We start from the raw sequence: 18,754 nt of genomic DNA on the forward strand, positions 1-18,754 counted from the left end.
CTTCTCTGTGGGGCTCAAGATCGACCTATAGACGTATCGCGACTTCAACGCCGAGGATAGGAGGGGTTTACACAGTTGGAGAGGCTTCAGTGGTAAGGATAAGAGGGAATTGTACAGTCGGAGCGGCTTCAACGCCTGAAGAAGAGATAATTTGGAAATTTGGATAGTGTAAATAGCATCAATTTCAGGTTAACTAGGGTTGAGATGATACCGCTCCATTTACAATACAGTGTATAGGGCGGTGGCGAAAACGGTCTAAAATCAGATACTATTCAGGCATTTTCAGGCAGCAATGTATATTTTAATTGAAACTGAACAGAGGCCGCTATACCCCTTCGCAGCAGACAGTAGCCTCATGCAAATAATTATAAAGTCCGGACTCCGGTAGGTGACGTATATATATCACATTGAGTTATTTTCGTCGCTTGTTGCGATCTTAGATTTGCTCCGTAGAAGCAAGTTACTCTTTCCTGCTGCATAAACCTATATATTTTCAAGTCATCCTGGCCCTTCTCGTCATTTCTTCCTTTCCACATTGCTTCTTGAGAATAAGATGGCTTTCCTTTATATCCTCAATTGGACCGAAGAGGTGAAACCTCGCATTTCGGCTATAGTTCTGTGCCTACTTGTTCCCACTACCTTTTGCTCTGTAATTGCAGCTGCTTTGATGTATACTTCCTATCTCATGGCTAACGTTGGTAACCTCTCCTCTGCTCACAGTTGACCAAAGTGCAAATTCACAAGATATTAATATGATTTGCTGAACCGGCAGAATGAGGTTCCTTTCCCCGCATGCAAGGGCTATTTCTCGGTCTTACACCAGCAGTACAAGTTTGTCGTGGACGGGCCAGGTATAATAAAGAAAGGCTATGAACAATTTAAGAATGGCTTGTTCGAGATCCCGCGCACATTCCGCTTTGGTCAGGTCATATTATGCCAGCCGGAGTTGATTGAAGAACTAAGAAATACACAGAGCACTCTTGTTTCCCCAGAGCCATGGATTGACCAGGTACGGGTTTTGGGTGGATTCTCTATGTGTAGGTTAACAAATATTCTACAGCTGCTTCAAATCTCTCATGTTATGCCTGGATATTTTCCCGCGGGAATGGGATGGCCAAAAATTGCTAAGACTACTCCTGGTTTGATTCGTGCCACAGTCTACAAACACTTGCATCGATACATGCCATCCATAAACCAGGCAATTATCTCGCAACTTCAGACGCTAGAATTCAAAGATGGGGGTGAGTTTTGCCCACTTTACAGGCGAGATGGTCTCTCATGCTTTCTACTAGAATGCAACGTTGGCTGTTTCGACTTGGCATACTCGATCGTAGCCCGCAGTGGCAGTTTTGCTCTTGTCGGCTCGCGGCTTTCTCGGAATGAGGAATATCTCAAAGCTGTCAAGGATCACATCCTTGGAATGATAGTGACCACTCGTGTACAATTCCTTGTTCCAGATTGCTTGAAACCGTGAGTGAGATGTTTGATTGATTTCTCTTTTTATGGACTAAGACCCAGATAGCTACATTGGTGGCCTCATCAGCCGCCTCGCCACTTTTAGGACTAGTTGGGATATGCACGCCTCGCGTAAGATTATGCTCAAGCACTTCGATGCACGTGCAGCAGAATATCACGCCGAGATATTTAGTAGAACTGGACCTAGTGAGACCAATCTCGATGACTCGGACAGTCCGGTATCGCTACATCCCCTGCCCACTCCCTCTAATGAAGACATGACTGAACAATCTATAGGTTGAAATATTCCAATGGCTGTATGAGAGCAGTGTCCTTCGGGACCGATGGACATATTCAGAGGTGATAGGTGAAATGTTGCTTCTACAATTTGCATTTATCTACACCACGTCCTATGTTCGTACTTCGTACGCATGCCATAATCCTGTGTAATCTGCTAATTTAACCACAAATAAGGGACTTTATGGCGCCCTGGTTGAACTAGCTCGACAACCCGAGTATATTGCACCCCTGCGCGAGGAAATCGATTTGATTTTCTCTAAAATGGGACCAACTGTTCCAGCATGTGATGGTATGGTTTTGACGGACAGTTTCCTAAAGGAGTGCCAGCGGCTGCATCCCCCTTCAGCGCGTATGTCTATGTGATATCACCCATGGGGATTATGCATGGCTAATGCAATAATATGCATATTAGTCTCGGCTCATCGGGTCTGCGTTAATGACCTCAAACTTTCTAACGGTTTGTTCTCGCACATACACTACCAGGTCACCAAAGGAAACATCGAGCTGATTAAGTATGGAATGGAATAGGGACTACCCTGAAGCAAGGGTCCCACGTTGCCGTCCCAAGCGGAATCATCCAACGATCCAGCGAGCACTATGCGAATCCCGACGCATTTGACGGTTTCAGGTTCGTCAAGCGTGCAGCTGCTGGAGCCAAGGACACCCGGCTGGTAGACCTGAGCCCTAACTATCTGGTTTTTGGAATGGGTGCACATGCCTGGTAAGTCTTGGTTCTGGCTGATCTTTTTATTTCTATATATTGGTTTTAAATCCAACCGCCCGGGTCCCGTCGGCTGACTTTGGCTCGTGTTTGTAGCCCTGGACGATGGATGGCTAGTGCCCTCATGAAGCTCGCCTTCGCGCATGTATTGAACCGGTATGACATAGTCTTGCCTAATTCGGCTTTGATCCCCCTAACTGGATCGCTTTCATTTGAGGAGTTTTATGTGCCCAATTTCGGGCTAAAGATTGCTCTGCGCCAGCGCTAACAAGGATATCTTGGGGGAACCGGGGTGGGGGTACATGCCAAAGGAAGCAGATAGAATTCGGATTATGACTCGGCCGAGATACTCTCATTTCTATTTCAATTGACGTAGTGCTAATATAGTATCGAAGTAAAATATACAAAGTGCATAAATTCATAAATTCATAAATTGCCTTGTGGCTGTCTACTCCGTGTGGGTGGACTATCCGATAAGCTGATAAGATCTCGACTCCGCTTATCCCCAACTGCTTCTCAAGGTCAACTTCATCTCTTCATCCTTGTTGCTTACCTGAAGTTCGAAATCATGGCTTCATCAACTTCCTCCAAAAGATCTCGGCCTCTGCTTATTCCACATAAGCGCGCTCTTTTACCAGCCAACAGGCCAGGCCCCAAAGTATACAAAGTGCTCAATCCTAGCGCCATCCCCGCAGAGACAAGGATCAAACAATCATACGAAGAAGCCACTCAAGAAAGAAATATGCCCACAAATCTAAATGAGCGTAATAAAATCAAAGTCAAAGATGAAGAAGACTACGAGCCCCAGCCCCCGCGCTTTGAAGTCTCATTCTCTATGCCGCCACAGCCCTTCCTCGACCCGCCGACTTGGGAAGCGATGCTCAAGCACAGCCGCGAGAAATTAGCAGCACAGTCAATAAAAGATGAACCAGATTCAGGGGCAGACCAGGAAGATGAATCGGCGGAGCGGGTGAGACAACGAGTCACGCGTGAGACGGAGTATGGGTCTATGGCTATTCGGGGGCGGTCAAGTGTACGTGGACGTGGGAAGAGGGGAAAAGGGAGAGGCAATGTTTACTGGGGTGGTAGGCATTGATATTGATGGATTCAGGATGGGCTGGATGGATTTTAGATACCCCAAGGTTAGTTAATAGGCCAGATATGACTATTTGAATAGCCGGCTGCCTTAGAAAATACAAGACCCAGGCTTCATCATTCAAATATTATCTATCGTTCTTGACTAGCATCTATTGGTCAGTATAATTTGATGCTAGCTTGATCTTGCTTCTATATAGCGCATCTAGGTTCATGTGCTGATATAAATATGAGCTCATTTACATCCAGCCAAGAGAGTATTACTTCATAGGCCATCTTGTGTCACACAAGTGAAAGCAAGGGGCAGCTTGAAGTCCTTATTCAGCCCTGGACTGAGGAACAGGTCGGAAAGTCGATACGGATGCTAGTTGGAAGGAAACAAAACAAGTTGATGGTATACATCTGGGAACAAAAGTTAAGATAGACAGGAATAAAAACAATAGAATCATCATCATGGGTTCATGCTTCATAATCATCATATATCTCATATCAGCAAATCATCTCGGGGCATCAAAGGAACTTCAAAAACAAACAAAAAAAGCAAATGCATCGTAAAATCGTCGGGTAAGTGTTTGAAATGCGTGAAACACATCCAATCATAAATATGGGTAAGAACTTGACATGAAACGGAAAACAGAACATCATCTAAATCATCTCATATCCACATCAGCTGAAGTACTGGATGCCACGTAGACAGGGCCACCAATACTCTGCTTGAGGGCTTCCCTCCGAGCAGCCCGCTTTCTCTCGTATCGTCGCTGGCGTACACGCCGCAGTCGATTCCGCACATTACGCCACGACATTGACCGGAGTCGCAGTCCCCAGCGAGAGAGAGCATGGAAACGGGTTGGGTTCAATGGGGATCCTGTTCGGAACATGCCTTGATCAACCAAGCTACCATTGCTAGCCATTCCATTGAACAAGCGTTTCATTTCTGGGCTGCGGCGCGCCAGGGAAGGCGGGCCGTCAAAGATGACGCGCCGCTGGGGCAGGCCTAGAGAGTTGTTTACAATCACGGACTCATCGGGGGGCGGCAAAGCTTGCCGTGTCGGTGAGGGTTCTTTCTCTGGGGAACTGGGTACGTCTTCCCAGAATCCGCGGGGGCGCCAAAACGGATATTGACGACTGTCCATTTCCATTCCTGCGGTTCGGTTCTTGGCTGATTTCATGGAGAATGACCGCGCTATATTGTTGAAGGAATCCGACCGAGGGCGTGCACTCCAGGTACGACGGACAGAACTCCATCGCCGACCAAGGCCTTTGCTTTCATCTTGGGTGTCATGCAATGGAAGCGAAGGAGGAGGTTTAGTGGGGGGCTTTGGTGGAGGACGAGGGTTCGTTAAAGGCGAGTTGACATTGGAAGTTTCTGTCTGTGGTGGATTGTTGGGTGTGCGAGGGGGTTGAGGAAGATCATAAGAAATACCAAGCGCTTGGTAAGGGCGCGTCGAGGAGGCTTGTACCCGAGGGTCAACAAGCAGCAGCGATCGATTGTTGTGTGCGAACAAACTGACGGCTGTAGCTTCTTGGATTTCGATAGGTCCCGGAGAAGACGATGGAACCGAGCCTTGGGTAAAAGGCAAAGAGGGCGGACGCAAGGTTGTCATATCATCGGAATTAGCAAAGAGGGCGTGCATATTGGGAGCCGCGAGTAGCCCATGGCGCTCAGGTGAAGCTAAAACGTTGTGACGAGGCGGGGACACCGGTTGATGGTCACAACGCTTTTGCTTCTCGAGGTCCATGGCCAAGTCATGGCTCCGTAGACTGTCTGAAGTAAGGGAAGTTGCACGAGAGTTATTTCGGCTTGTTGGTGCAGAAAGCGACGAGCTTCGGGGTGGTATGGTGGGACGCTCCGTGGGACGACTTCGCAGGCTGTTGGAGGACAGAGAAGTCGCGCGAGAATTGTTCTGACTTGTCGGCGCAGACAGTGATGAGGCTCGGGGTGGAATGACAGGTCGGCCAATGGGATAACCCCTGGAATTGGTCTCGTGAGATCGAGTCGACACTGGATCAGACACGATGCGTCTCTTCTGCCCTGGGATATCTGTGCGGCCCGTTGACGTCGGAGGACGACGGCTTGATCGCTGAGAGCCCAGCTTGGAAGAAACATGACTGTTAGGACGAGACCTGAGAGATGAACTTCTCTCCGGTATGACCACCACGTTGATAGTTTCGATATTGGGCTGTATTGCACTGTTGGTAGTCTTGGCCGAGAACGGCAACTCCGATATTCCGCTTCGAACATCCTGATCAGAAATGCGAGCGGCCTTGTGAATCAGGCGGTGATGGGATTCAGGGATGGAGCCATAAGATGTACGCTCAGATCTTGTGATGGGAGAGCTGGCAGACCGCAGAGAGCTTCTCTTTTCGGTATGCCGGAGCACCTGCTGGGCTCGTTTGGGAGAGTCGATTATCATAGCCTCGACGGTGGATGTCGAGGAGATGACCGATAAAGGACGGACGTCTGGTCCATTGCCTCTTGCTAGACCCTCTGGTGATGACGACCCAATATGCTCAGGTGACTGCTCCATTGAGGTACTTGCTTTGGCTTCATGCGCACCATTGATACGGTCTCGCAGACTTTTTTCCTTCATCAAAGAGGCATCCAGGTGCTTTATATCCAGCACATCTCTCCCAGGAGTTGATTTATAGACCGATTGAGTGTGATTATGTGCTGACTTTCGCTTGCCGGCTAATGGTGTTGGCGACCCATCGATCAGGCTGGCGGCCCAATGCCCATCAAAAGACTCGAATCCGGTATCGCATTCGGTTTCGTTGTGTTGTTGAGAAGCAGCTAACGGAGATACTTTTAGATTTGGAAACCGTGAAGGATATCCATTTGAGGCGGGTGGCTTTGATGGTTGCCTCCTCTGTTTTACAGTCTGGGTCGCGGTCTGAGACATGCGGACCGGGGTGTCCATATCCTCTTCCGATGAAATATTCTCCAAAGCTGTTTGAAATGAATCGGCTCGGGAAGACGAGGAAAAATAACTAAACTGGTTCAAGGTAGGACGCTTGCTCGAGTTCGTTTGAGGAGGCGTCACGTCCGGGGTCGGAGGCTTAGAGGGACGGCGAGGGGTCAATACCCCAGATGTTGGTATGTTTGGCAGAGAAGAATTCATTTTCTGGGGTGTTCGTTCGTCAGCCACGAGTTCTTCGTGGCCTGCACCCGGCGGTGTCAAGGGAAGCGCCGGCGTCGCAATATGTTTCCCATTGTGATCCGGGGAGACCGGTTGGATGACTTCGATGCTAGGAACGATTACACCCCGCCGAGGGAGCGTCTTGTGAGACCTTAGGTGTGGGCGTTCGAATGCCTGCGAATCCTCCGATGACCCCATCACTTCCACGCCTGGCATCTCGGAAATAGCACACGCACGGCGACTTGAAGCATCCACGGTCGCTCTTATGGATTCGATTGGCGGTTAGATACCTCTGGGTATCATAGTACTGAGTAGGATGTCTCGTTCAAAGTGTCCCAAGGGTCGCATCGCGTGCGAGCACTTCGCGACCAAGATGCGACCAATGGTCAAAGTCAACGGATCCTAAAGTCCAAAGGCGTTGCTTTGTCTCCGTATGATGCAGGGGGGAAAGCCGACCGTCCGAGGTACATTCGAGTCTCCCACAAAGGACAAGTGACTGTTTAGTATAAAGTACGAAGCACGGGTATATGCCCTCACAAATGAAACTCCGACTCGGCCTGTCTCTGTGCAATGTGAGCTGTAAGGGTGGGGATGGACAATATTGGCGAGTGGCTGGGGGGTCTAGTCTTGAGCCCTCTTGTCCCCGCGTTTCAGCTAAGTATGCAATAAAGAATAGTTATTCAAATAACTTAGGGTGAAAGAATTAGAGTAAAAGACAGTGTTCGAAAATGCTCGCGCGAAAGGTTAAATAATATGACGAAAATGATGTTTTCAGGCCACTGTTTCCCGCTGATTAGCGCCTGTTTCCTATTCAAGTAATACTGATGCCTTGCAGCCTTATTTAGACTTTAATCACACTGGTGATCACACCGCAGATCCATCACACTGGCTTCTAGGTATGGGGGTCTCGAATCCTGATCCTTCTATGACTAAGAATTGGTTTCTTGTTGAGACTTTGATATACAAAGTAGATTTAGTGGGTGTGGACCAGTGTGGTTACTGCATCCTATAATGTACGATGTATATGCTTGACCTCACGTACAAATCGGGAGTATGTGCAGTAAAGGAACTAAATATGTCAAAAAGTTCCTCGGCCAGGCATACACAGTACATACATAGAGCAGTTTGAGATCTCATGGCCTCTACTTGGCATGTTGGGCCCTTGATGCAGGTCTCAAACATGCATACATACATTCCAGTGTTAGAGAGGAATGGGATGCACATACTTATTTCGGGACTCTCATAAATGGAGAACTACAGATCTCAAGCAGCTCGGCACTGCATGACGTATTATGATACTACATCATAGGAAAATACGGAGTACATAGTGTCTCGTAGCATGGTCTTTTATACAATTTCTGACTCTTATCTCAACTTCCGCAATCTAAAAATCGATCCTTTATACTTGACTGATCTTCCCTTGGGCGTATAATGGATTTCATTCTCTTATTCAGTGGCTCTCGTTTTGGGAGATATGGCTTATATTTGAAAGTGTACACCTGGCTGAAATTGTATTGCGAATACATCAAGGATGAGACAGACTTTCGAAAACTTGAACCCTATGAGAAAAATTTTCTGTTCGACATCCATTCATGTTATCTAGATAGCTATTGCTATAGTATTTACAAGGAGCCTGAGTTGGTGAACATCTAATCTGGGGTTTCCCTATAGGATCGGATCAAACAGTAGATTCCACAAATAGGTGGAGAAAAGAAATAAATGATAAGCTGTCATTAGAGTAGTACTCAGTACGTCGAACTATAATAAATATATGCTCATATTAAGTAGGATAGACTCTTGTGAGTGAGACTGGTGTCTGCAATAGAGAAAGTCCAGTCTCAGTGCCGGGGCTAGATTCTACTCAAGTAGTCTTAGAGACCTCGACATACCTGTGAAGTAAACCTCAAGGTACCTCCAGGGCTAGGTCATTCAAAGATTGTTACTAAGCACAGAAATGCCTACCTAGTTACCTAGGTGGGTAGGTAGGGCCCGGGCCCTCCATGGTGGCTACGTTGTATGCATCTGTTGGCCTCATTTAGCAGTTTTCTCTTATATGACCCGATCTACATATCCATGTGGAGTCTACTAAGTGTAATATATCAAGATGTTCCTGAGACTTCTATGTCATAAACATGGCTCCATCTCATAGTTCTCTGTGCATTCCTTGTTGTATGTTTGCTTGGTGCATTATGCAGGTTCAAACTCAACATTCTAGAGAAGAGTTGAGATCCGTATCTTTTTGCTCTCCGTACAAATAAGAGACTCCGAGTTAGCAAATATTCTCATGGCAACACATACATCATAAAAGCCAGCGAATTCGTTTGAATGGGAATTCCAAGTACAATTTCAAGCATGTGGCAACGGGTGATGACGATATCAATCTCCACAAAAGCCAGGGTTTAAGACTTTTGGAATCAGGTCAGGTAGCCAGCATTTTGTATAAAAAGTATTAACTTGATGAGGAGATATTGACTAGGTATAGTAATACCTCAATATTCCAATATTCCCATAAAATAGAGAATGTTCTGCACAAGTTAGTTAGGAGTTTCTGGCCTCTGGTTTCTGGTTTCTGGTCTTCTGGTCTCTGGTTTCTGGTCTCCGGTCTCTGGAATAAATGCTCATTACCCTGGTCCAAAAAAAAAGAGAAAGAACTGAACTGTACAACATGAAGAAATTCGAATAATATACATAGATTGAGCTCATTACCGCAGTGGATCAGTGGCGTACCATGACGTCCCGAGAGGTTGAACCAGGATGGCTGTCTAGCCTTGGCAGATGACATCGCAAGCCCAAAGATCTCTCATTTCGTCATAGCTCTCCCCCGCCATCATCTCCTTTCTCCCCTTTTTTTCCCTCTCTTGATCTGTGGGCATTCCAGTTTTGATTTTCTCCCTATTCCTCTTGTTTTGTGATTTGCAAAGTCCTCCAGTGGGGTAAATCTATTCTTCGATTTGTTTGAAACGCTTCCCACCTTGAAAATCCCTTCAATCGCCAACATCCTTTTCTTCTATCCCTCTGTTTTCCTTTCTTTTCCGAAACCCAGATATATCCAGCATTGTTGATGAGTCACGATTATTCTTCGACATCATGAGTACGATACAGAATATCAAGAACTTCATTCGCCATGGCAAGCAAGCCCGCCTGGTCACCCCTCATTCCGAGCCCACGACCGACGTTTCCACCATCCATGCAGAGCAACAACGCCAACCGATAGGCCAATATTCACCTGCTCTCGAGGCATTTGGCCCTGAAGGTCGAGCCAATGCCATACACAAACCTGACTCTCAGGTCCGGCAGGATCGCTCTGTCGAAATCGAGCGTCTAGTGGCAGAGGAGAATTTGAACCGATCGAAGATGCCCAAATACCCCGGTTTAGAGCGCTGGATCTTGGTAGAGAAGATGGGTGACGGCGCCTTCAGTAACGTCTATCGTGCCAAGGATTCGACAACAGAATATGGCGAGGTGGCCATCAAGGTCGTCCGCAAATTTGAAATGAATAGCAATCAGGTAGGTTTTGCCGCAAGGTGCCTTTCTTCTTTTTCCTGGATTTTTCTCCCTGGTTATATGGTCTGCAATATGTCCACACACATGGCCAATACGTTCTGTAGAACGATCCTCACTATCCAACGGTCAAAAAAGTTCCCAAGGCATCGGAGGTGCGCAAACAATTCTTTCCTGGTGCTGGATTTGCTTCCTGGCAATGGTAACTTACGTCTGCCGACGAAACGATATACTACCTGATGCACAAGGCATCCTCATGCCACTGCCTTGTGCATGGCTGCGCAATTTTTTTTCACCTTTACTGACTCTTGTTCTTTTAATAGCGGGCGAATATCCTCAAAGAGGTTCAGATTATGCGCAATCTCGACCACCCCAACATCGTCAAATTGATTGACTTCTCCGAGTCACGGCAATATTACTATATCGTCCTCGAACTCTGCCCCGGGGGTGAATTATTCCACCAGATTGTCCGGTTGACATATTTCAGCGAAAACCTTAGCCGCCACGTTATTCGCCAGGTTGCGGAAGCGATTGAATATCTACACGAGACATCGGGTGTCGTTCATCGGTTTGTCATCCCGTCAGTGGAAGCTTGCTCTTGCGAAAGTTAACATTTATATCAAGTGACATTAAGCCGGAAAATCTCCTATTCTATCCGACTGCCTTTGTTCCAAGCAAGAATCCAAAACCTCAACAACCAGGGGATGAAGACAAAGAAGATGAGGGAGAATTTATCCCCGGGGTTGGTGCGGGTGGTATTGGCAGGATCAAGCTTGCAGACTTTGGTCTGTCCAAGGTGATTTGGGATAGCCAGACTATGACGCCTTGCGGTACCGTCGGATATACAGCCCCAGAAATAGTCAAGGATGAGCGCTACTCCAAAAGTGTGGACATGTGGGCCATGGGTTGTGTGCTCTATACACTTCTCTGTGGATTCCCTCCGTTCTATGACGAGAGCATCCAGGTTCTTACTGAGAAGGTGGCACGCGGCCAATACACCTTTCTGTCGCCCTGGTGGGACGATATTTCCAAGTCGGCTCAAGATCTGATCTCGCATCTCCTCACCGTGGATCCCGAAAAACGGTTTACTATCAAGGAGTTCCTTGCGCATCCCTGGATCCAGGGTACCGATGAGGAGACTACCGCCGCCGCAGACGCACCCCCTCTAGCAACACCCTACCTCCAGACTCCCGAGAAAGGACCACAACAACTCGACTCCGCCAGCGCCGAACATGGGCCCTACCAACCCGCCAGTGCCCGCTTCCTGGATCAACCTTCCATTACATCAGAGCGCCGCATGGATTTCAGATCTCCAGGCGCTTTCAACCTCCGTGAGGTGTTTGATGTTGGCTATGCAGTGCACAGACAAGAAGAGGAAGGAAAGCGCCGCGCGAACGTGCGCCAATCTAACCGCAGTGGCACGGCAGGATTTCAGTCGGCACTCGGTGCTCTTAACGAAGACTATGACGACGAACCCGAATACAGCCACCGTCTCGGAGGCCAACCGCCAGCCAAGGTGGCCAAGAATCAAGGGGACGTGGCCGGAATGGAAGCCAAGCTCCGATCCACAAACCTCAGCGCCCAAAGCAGCGCTGCACAGGCACGGCAACCACCCAACCAGACAAAGCCCAAACAGGGCTACGGGATGCATGACGCCAATGTCGCTAATGCTGCCAAGACATCCATTCGCAAGCATCAGCAGCCGTTTGAGCTTACTCTGAACGGTTCCACATTGCTTGAAAAGCGTGGCCGTCGTAATCCACCGGTGGCATAGACAGGATGTATTTCTTCCATCAGGGTCATGATGTGATGTTTTCATAACTTCTTTGCACTTTGTCATGAGCGATATGTTCACGGTTTTTCTTTCATGGTCATTTTGTCTTCTTTTTGTTCAAGCTGTTTACGTATTATCGGATCGGTCCCGGCGAGGAACCTGCATGCTACATAGTCACGATTGGAAAATGGGTGAAGTGGGTTTTCTTTTTCGCTTTCTCTTGAGTTATCGGGCAGCTTGCTTGGACTGGAATGGAGTTCTTCCTGGTATTTTTTCTTCGTTTCCTTTCTTCTCTTTCTTTATTTTGTTTTGCTGTCGTTATCATAGGGACTATGTCCATATTTATTGAGGTTTCGATAAGCATATTTTTCAATATTCCAAGGTTCCAATCCAAGGTTGGAACCTTGGAAGGGTTTAAACATTTGATATAATCTTTCTTTTGATCTTCAGCGAAGTCATTCCGGGTTTATTTGGGAATCTGATAACATTGGGGCTATTTTCATTCGTACGTATGTAGCAGTATGAACCGGATTCCAGGCTGCGGATGGGAATTTCCTGATCGGATTTTGCCTCGCAGCGAATACGGTATTTAGCCGCAGCTGTAAGACGGGTATACGGAATATCCATGGTTTGTGGTCCTTGCAGATCCGACCTCCTTTACATGTCGGTCGACAAGTTCATTGCCAGCCACTCCCTGATGAGCAGGTATCTACCCGAGCTCTGTTCGGGATGTCGTTGGCTGCATGTGGCCTTATCAGGTCAAGGAACTGTCCCCACGGCATCCGTGGTTGGAGGAGCGCTTTTAATGCCGCTTAGCTGTCCGCGAAGACCACAAGCCCGTTTTTCGCCTGCGTCACCCACGGTGCCGTGCTGTCCAAGGCTAAATTATATTCCACGTATCCTACTTCTCAAAGCGCCTCGTCTAACCATTGCGTTAGCGACATAACGAATAGGCACGTATTGTCTTTATCTCCAAGTCTCGCGTCGTTCTTGAAAGTCCACATATCGCTCTTCAAAAACATTATAGGAATCTGGAAACCTAGTAATATGTCACTGCGGTCGCTAGTAGGCATGTAGTTAACCCGAATTCTACAGGCATCGCAAATAACAAGGTGGGCTGCATCATTCATGGTCATAGTCTTAAGCGGTATTGTAATGGATCTTGGGTCCTCGTAGCTACCATCCGGGTAGACTACAGAGCCACTCACATAGTGTCCTCGCCGATGAGAGGTTTATGAGATCTTTCCTGATCGCGCGGTTGTCTCTTCCCTTCAGAGATTCAATGGCCTCCTGTCTCGAAGCAAATATGAATAAAAAGCGGGGTAAATATCCATATCCATATAATCAAGGTGGACGAGATGGTTTTCAGTGTGAATAGAGACGGCACCCTAGAGTTTCCTTCGCATTTATAACCTGTTATAATTTAAAGGGAAAATTGTTGTGCTTATTTTCGAGAGAAAACAGTCAGCAGCAGGCTACATATGTACATACACATGTAGTCGAAGTTGATCTTTAATCAACACTAGCTCTTCATATAGAAAATTCAGGAATTATTTCTTGACTAAACGGATTTGCTGCTGATCTGCACATTCCTCATATCACAATAATTATTTGTACCGTACACTATAGGGCGCGCCCTTCTATGACAAGCCAGACCATTGGGAGCCCCGCATTGGGCTATGCTGGGCTCTATTCGATCCCCGAGTAACTAGGTGGGGATCGGACCTCTTTAATCCTAGAATTTTTGCCATACTATTACCTAGTTACCCCAAGGAGTTATCCACTATTTGGTTTATATTTCTACAATATACGTTTGAGAAAGGCTTGCTCTGCAAATCGAGAATAGTTAAAGGAGAGATTCGACCCAAACGTGCGGTCTAAGGCCCTGACTCTTGGTCATTCGTGTCGTCAAATCGTCTCTACATTACCAGCATCAAGATGTCTATGACTATTGCCGCCATTGTTATAACCAGTGTGGCGCTCTTGGTCCATTATATCTGCCGCTCTCTGCTCTTCAGCCCCTTAGCGCAGATCCCAGGGCCCAAGTCATTTGCCTTGACGAAATGGCGACTTGCTTCTGAAGACTACCAGGGCACACGCACCCGCAAACTCCATGCGCTTCATGGAGAATATGGCCCGGTCGTCCGGGTGGGTCCAAACGAGGTGACCTTTAACAGTCTTTCCGCGTTGCGTTCAATATATGGGGCCGGGAGTGGCTTCGAAAGGACCAAGTTCTACCATATGTTTTCGGCATACGGACGCCAGAACATGTTCTCGTTTAGTGCAGTGAAACAGCATGGGGAACGGAAAAAGATCTTCGCCAATGCCTACGCTAAATCTACAATTTTAAAAGGGGAGACCGCCCACATGATTGAAACCAAGGTCAAAAAGTTCATTAGACTTTTAGAAAGAGAGAGAAGCAATCTATCTACCGATATATTTCCTGCATTGCATTACTTCTCCCTAGACAACATCACGGAGTTCGTCTATGGCGACTTTGGGAAAACGGCATGTCTCGACGGCGTGGAAAAAGACCGCGCTCTTCTTCACGATATCATGGCCACTGGTAGTCGCAGACTTACATGGTTTACGGTCCATCACCCGAACTTCACGGCCTGGCTTTACTCGAGGACCGGGATAATGGGCTGCATTGCTCGCCAATTCTACCCGATGCAGGGGCCAATACCATATACCGATATCAAACTATACGCAATGAAGGCTTTCCGGTTATTCTCTAGTGCTTCAGCCGAGGAGAAGACAAAACAGTCATCTCTCATCTCGAAACTCTGGAAGCATCATCTCAGTCAGAAAGAGGGCGGTTTAGATGATCTTGATGTTGCGTCTGAATGCGCAGATCATCTCGACGGCGGTATTGACACCACAAGTGATACTCTCATGTTCGCAATTTGGTGTCTTTCTCGGCCCGAGCACAGAAAGTTTCAGAAGAGACTTATTGACGAAGTTCAAAGTCTATCAGAAAATGAACTTAACACGGATGGGATACCACGAGTAGAAGTAACCGACAAGCTAGAATATGTGAATGCAGTGATCAAAGAAACTCTCAGGCTTTTCGCGCCACTCCCAGCATCAGAACCAAGATCGCTACCAAAGGACACCACAATTGATGGCTATCTGATCCCTGCCTATACAATCGTTTCAATTTCGCCATATACTCTGCACCGGAACGCAGAAGTTTTCAGAGACCCTCGGGCATTCAATCCAGACCGCTGGCTTGACCCCTCCCAGGACGCCGCGCAAATGAGAAAGCTCTTCTGGGCTTTCTCCAGTGGAGCACGGATGTGCATTGGAATGCAGTAAGGCACTTTTTGATGAACAATGCGATACGCGGTTGCTTACTTTCATCAGTCTCGCCATGGCAGAGATGACCACATTTTTGGCGGCACTTTACCGCAAATATATAACACAACCTGTAGATGATTTCGACATTATCTCGCCCGGCATAACAAGCCGTTTTGAGGTCTTCTACGACGAGAATTGCAGTGAGATACGAGTAAGTTCTATCTATACCTAGAATTGATATTTTGTGCTCACTATAGTTATTCTTAGGAACATGAATGCCGAATTGCATTTATGCCTCAGTGATATCTAGAATCGTGAACCATCTTGGTTGGTCATTACAAGCTAGGCCGTCTGCATCCCGAACAAGAAGGCTCATAGTCTGAGTTGGAGACTGAGAATAGAGACCTGACTCTTTTGGAAATGTATTACGAGGTAGTGGCTATTCGTCTGTGGGGCTTTATGGTTGCCTTGTTGTCGGTGTTTTAAATTTCCATGGCCTAATACAATACTGAATAAAGAGGACTTGTTTTTTGTTGCTGATTTGATCCTAACTCTGTTCCTGACATCCATGCCACCTGCAAGTTGAAAGATTTTCACGAGTTCTGATTAGAGTAAGAATTAACAGGAGAGAGGACCAAGTATAGTGCGACAAACGAATTTTAATACAGGCCCCAATACCAATCTGTTTTCTTAAAAGCTCCAATCACTCAATCTCAACCTTTCTAATCTCAACATCATCCGCTTCCGTCTTCGGCACCTCAACAATAAGAATACCCTCCTCCAGCTTGGCCGTAATCGCATCCGCATCTATCTTCGGCGGGTTCGCCCGACTGCCCAGTCGCACCTTGCGCTCGAACGCCCCAACCTTTCGCTCATCCAGCGCAATCGACTTAATCAAGTCCTCACCGCCAGGGCGGTTGATCACTCCAGTGACGCTGAGTTCCACTGTCTTTGGATCGTAGTTGATTTCGATATCTTCCTTCTGCGCGCCAGGCAGAGGCACGTGAATCACAAATGCCTCAGGGGCATCGAAGAGATCAACCTCAGGCCTGAATTTCTCTGATGCGGGGGCAGGGGATTTTTTGGGTTCTTGCTGACTAGGTTCCTCACGGTCCTGGGACGCTTGAGGAGGCTCGTTGCCCCCTCGCCCGAAACCGCCATATGAGCCATACCCACCCCATTGTCCTTTACCAGGCCCACTGTTCTGGCCGCCGTGGAATGGCCCCTGAGGGTTGTCCGGATATCTCTGACCTGCGCTTTGGGGATCACCCGGATACTCATACGGTTGACGGGCGTATGAGGGCTTGGATTTGTGGCTATCACCTGGTCCAGGGTAGGGATACGGCTTGCGAGAAGAGGACTTGGGCTTGTCATCATCCCATGAGGCAGAGTAGGGCTTTCTACCATCTGCCGGACCAGGGTAGGCTTGGGGCTGATACCATGGAGGGCCCTGGTATTGCTGATTGTGGCCCGGGTAAGGGTATGGTTTACGGGAAGTGTCGCCGGCTTCATTGTTGGCGTTGTTGCCCTCACCTTCATCACCGGGTTGGGCCCATTGAGGCGGGTAGGGATTATTTGGGCGACCACCTCGACCGTTGCCCGACTGGGATGGCCATGGGTTGGGATAAGGATGATCGGCTTCGCCGCGAGGAGAGAAGAAATGGTGAGATGGGCCCTGATCTTCCGCATTGTTATTAGAGCCCCAAGACGGAAAGTATTGATTGAGATTGCGCAGAGCCATGCTTCAAATTGAAATGCAAGTTCGGTTGGAATGTGTTGATACGGTAGTGTTAACTGGACTTAATGAGAATCTACAACCGTGTTAGAGCTGTCTTTTATAGGGAGCGCTTCCAAGCAGGCAGCCATGTTACAGAATGTACTTAGGGACCTACATATGTACATATGTAGGTGGTGTGTTATGGAGTGTCTGGGCATGTAGGTATGTAGTAGTGCATACACCAATTGACTTTGCCACAATGTGGTAGAGATGGATCTGTGGCGCCGCCAACACTCTAGGGCTGAATCTCGGGAGTATCCAAGCCAATTACAGAAAGAAGGAATTACCCCACTAGACGGCTATTGGTACATATAATAAAGCCCTACTATGTATGTCCTGGCGATACCCGGCCCAATGCACCCGGACTCAACCCCATTGGGGGTTGGGCATCATGCATCTAATGCAGAAACCAGTCTCTGTTGGTTGCAATGCAAATTTCTTGACATGGTTACCTTTTACATGAATTTATTTGCTCGCTCTCTCGATATTTTGTTATGCTTTACTATGAGGAATTGCTCTTTGACGAAATGAGGACATGGTGGGGCTAGATAGAGCAGTGAAAGCAATCGCACATTCCACGTGACATCGATTCTAGAGGCACCTTATCATTATCGACGTATTTTTGACTTGATGTTTCTACAATCAGCTTTAGACCTTACTATCCTAAAAGCTAACGAAACGGTAAAAGTTCCGACCTTTCTACATTAAAGATAATAACTAGAAACTAGTGGATTACAACATCGCCCGTCTATAGGCACCTGGGAGGTGCTTATTACCCGTCCACGGTGGGCGGTGGGCAATTAGGATTTTTGGGTGCTTGTCTATAACGGCTATTACCTCTCAGGACTCGCCATAGTGACATAGTATCCCTAGTGATGGGATGAAAAGGGACAGAGACAGGAGGAAACGGGGAGCTATCTATGCTAGGATCTGTCAGATGAGGCCTGGCCCCTGTGTTGGACTACTCCGTATGGTGGAAATATATGGGTCCAATCAATGGTATTCAACTCTCCGTATTGCTGTATTGACTTCCTGGCAATTTATACTGTCCTGATTACATAAGAAATATTACTGCATACTTAGGATTAATAAATCCTCCGGTATCCTGGTGTATCTGCGCCGACACCCTGTGTGTGCCTCAGGCACCCAATAAGAATTTTTAGAAAGCAGCCGAAATTATGGAGTAGAATAGTTATCGTTTATATTCCAGCCGCAACTTCCGGTTGCTTGCATACACTAATCTCGGAAGAAGAATGCAAAATGACTATCAAAGTCGCCAAGGTTCTGACTTGTAAAGCGGTAGAGAACATTTGGATATTTCTATATATAGCATGCGACAGAACATTGAATACAACAGGGCATACTCCGTAGAACTGTGAAATGACGTTTTTTGATGCCTTTCCCCTTTAAGTCTAGATCAAACTCGTATCTTCCCGTCAACGCTCGTCCCATTCCTGTTGCTTTTCAGCCGCACACTGCAATTTGCTCTAGTTTCAACTTTGAGGATCGAAATTATTTGATATTACATCCTCTATAGTACTCTCCAGGGCTGTACTTGTTATTCTTTTATAGAGTGGTGACTCTGCCTATTCAATTCATTGGCTTGATAATTGTCCGAATTGCTCTCTGTCCTTTTCCTTTAATTTGACCTTTAGTGTTGATCTTTGCCTTGTTCTGCCTTGTGGGGGTGGCCG

The 18,754-nt window shown here is 47.3% G+C and overlaps 6 protein-coding genes across 6 annotated transcripts; 4 read left to right on the forward strand and 2 right to left on the reverse strand.

The window, feature by feature from the left end:
• Positions 1–772: 772 nt before the first annotated feature.
• Positions 773–2,744, forward strand: N7479_007187 (cytochrome P450; the record flags this gene model as incomplete). The annotated part of the gene is made up of 8 exons (XM_057254881.1): positions 773–1,241; positions 1,293–1,470; positions 1,523–1,694; positions 1,753–1,869; positions 1,930–2,104; positions 2,168–2,212; positions 2,284–2,476; positions 2,573–2,744. Coding segments are annotated over 8 exons (1,521 nt in total), but the record flags the coding sequence as incomplete, so codon positions are not given.
• Positions 2,745–3,044: 300 nt separating this feature from the next.
• N7479_007188 (uncharacterized protein) lies at positions 3,045–3,572 on the forward strand (the record flags this gene model as incomplete). The annotated part of the gene is made up of 1 exon (XM_057254882.1): positions 3,045–3,572. One exon carries the CDS (start codon positions 3,045–3,047, stop codon positions 3,570–3,572), a length of 528 nt encoding a protein of 175 aa, XP_057108744.1.
• A 649-nt stretch (positions 3,573–4,221) lies between these two features.
• N7479_007189 (uncharacterized protein) lies at positions 4,222–6,924 on the reverse strand (the record flags this gene model as incomplete). The annotated part of the gene is made up of 1 exon (XM_057254883.1): positions 4,222–6,924. The coding sequence occupies one exon, from the start codon at positions 6,922–6,924 to the stop codon at positions 4,222–4,224; it is 2,703 nt and encodes a 900-aa protein (XP_057108745.1).
• A 2,871-nt stretch (positions 6,925–9,795) lies between these two features.
• On the forward strand, positions 9,796–11,983 carry N7479_007190 (serine/threonine-protein kinase; the record flags this gene model as incomplete). Its single annotated transcript, XM_057254884.1, has 3 exons — positions 9,796–10,215; positions 10,533–10,777; positions 10,834–11,983. 3 exons carry the CDS (start codon positions 9,796–9,798, stop codon positions 11,981–11,983), a joined length of 1,815 nt encoding a protein of 604 aa, XP_057108746.1.
• A 1,938-nt stretch (positions 11,984–13,921) lies between these two features.
• N7479_007191 (cytochrome P450) lies at positions 13,922–15,586 on the forward strand (the record flags this gene model as incomplete). Its single annotated transcript, XM_057254885.1, has 3 exons — positions 13,922–15,297; positions 15,350–15,494; positions 15,551–15,586. 3 exons carry the CDS (start codon positions 13,922–13,924, stop codon positions 15,584–15,586), a joined length of 1,557 nt encoding a protein of 518 aa, XP_057108747.1.
• A 400-nt stretch (positions 15,587–15,986) lies between these two features.
• On the reverse strand, positions 15,987–17,024 carry N7479_007192 (Hsp20/alpha crystallin family protein; the record flags this gene model as incomplete). The annotated part of the gene is made up of 1 exon (XM_057254886.1): positions 15,987–17,024. One exon carries the CDS (start codon positions 17,022–17,024, stop codon positions 15,987–15,989), a length of 1,038 nt encoding a protein of 345 aa, XP_057108748.1.
• Positions 17,025–18,754: the final 1,730 nt, after the last annotated feature.

This window comes from Penicillium vulpinum (assembly GCF_028829585.1).
Source record: "Penicillium vulpinum strain IBT 29486 chromosome Unknown utg000003l_segment0_segment0, whole genome shotgun sequence".
In the NCBI taxonomy this organism is placed as follows: Eukaryota; Fungi; Ascomycota; class Eurotiomycetes; order Eurotiales; family Aspergillaceae; genus Penicillium; species Penicillium vulpinum.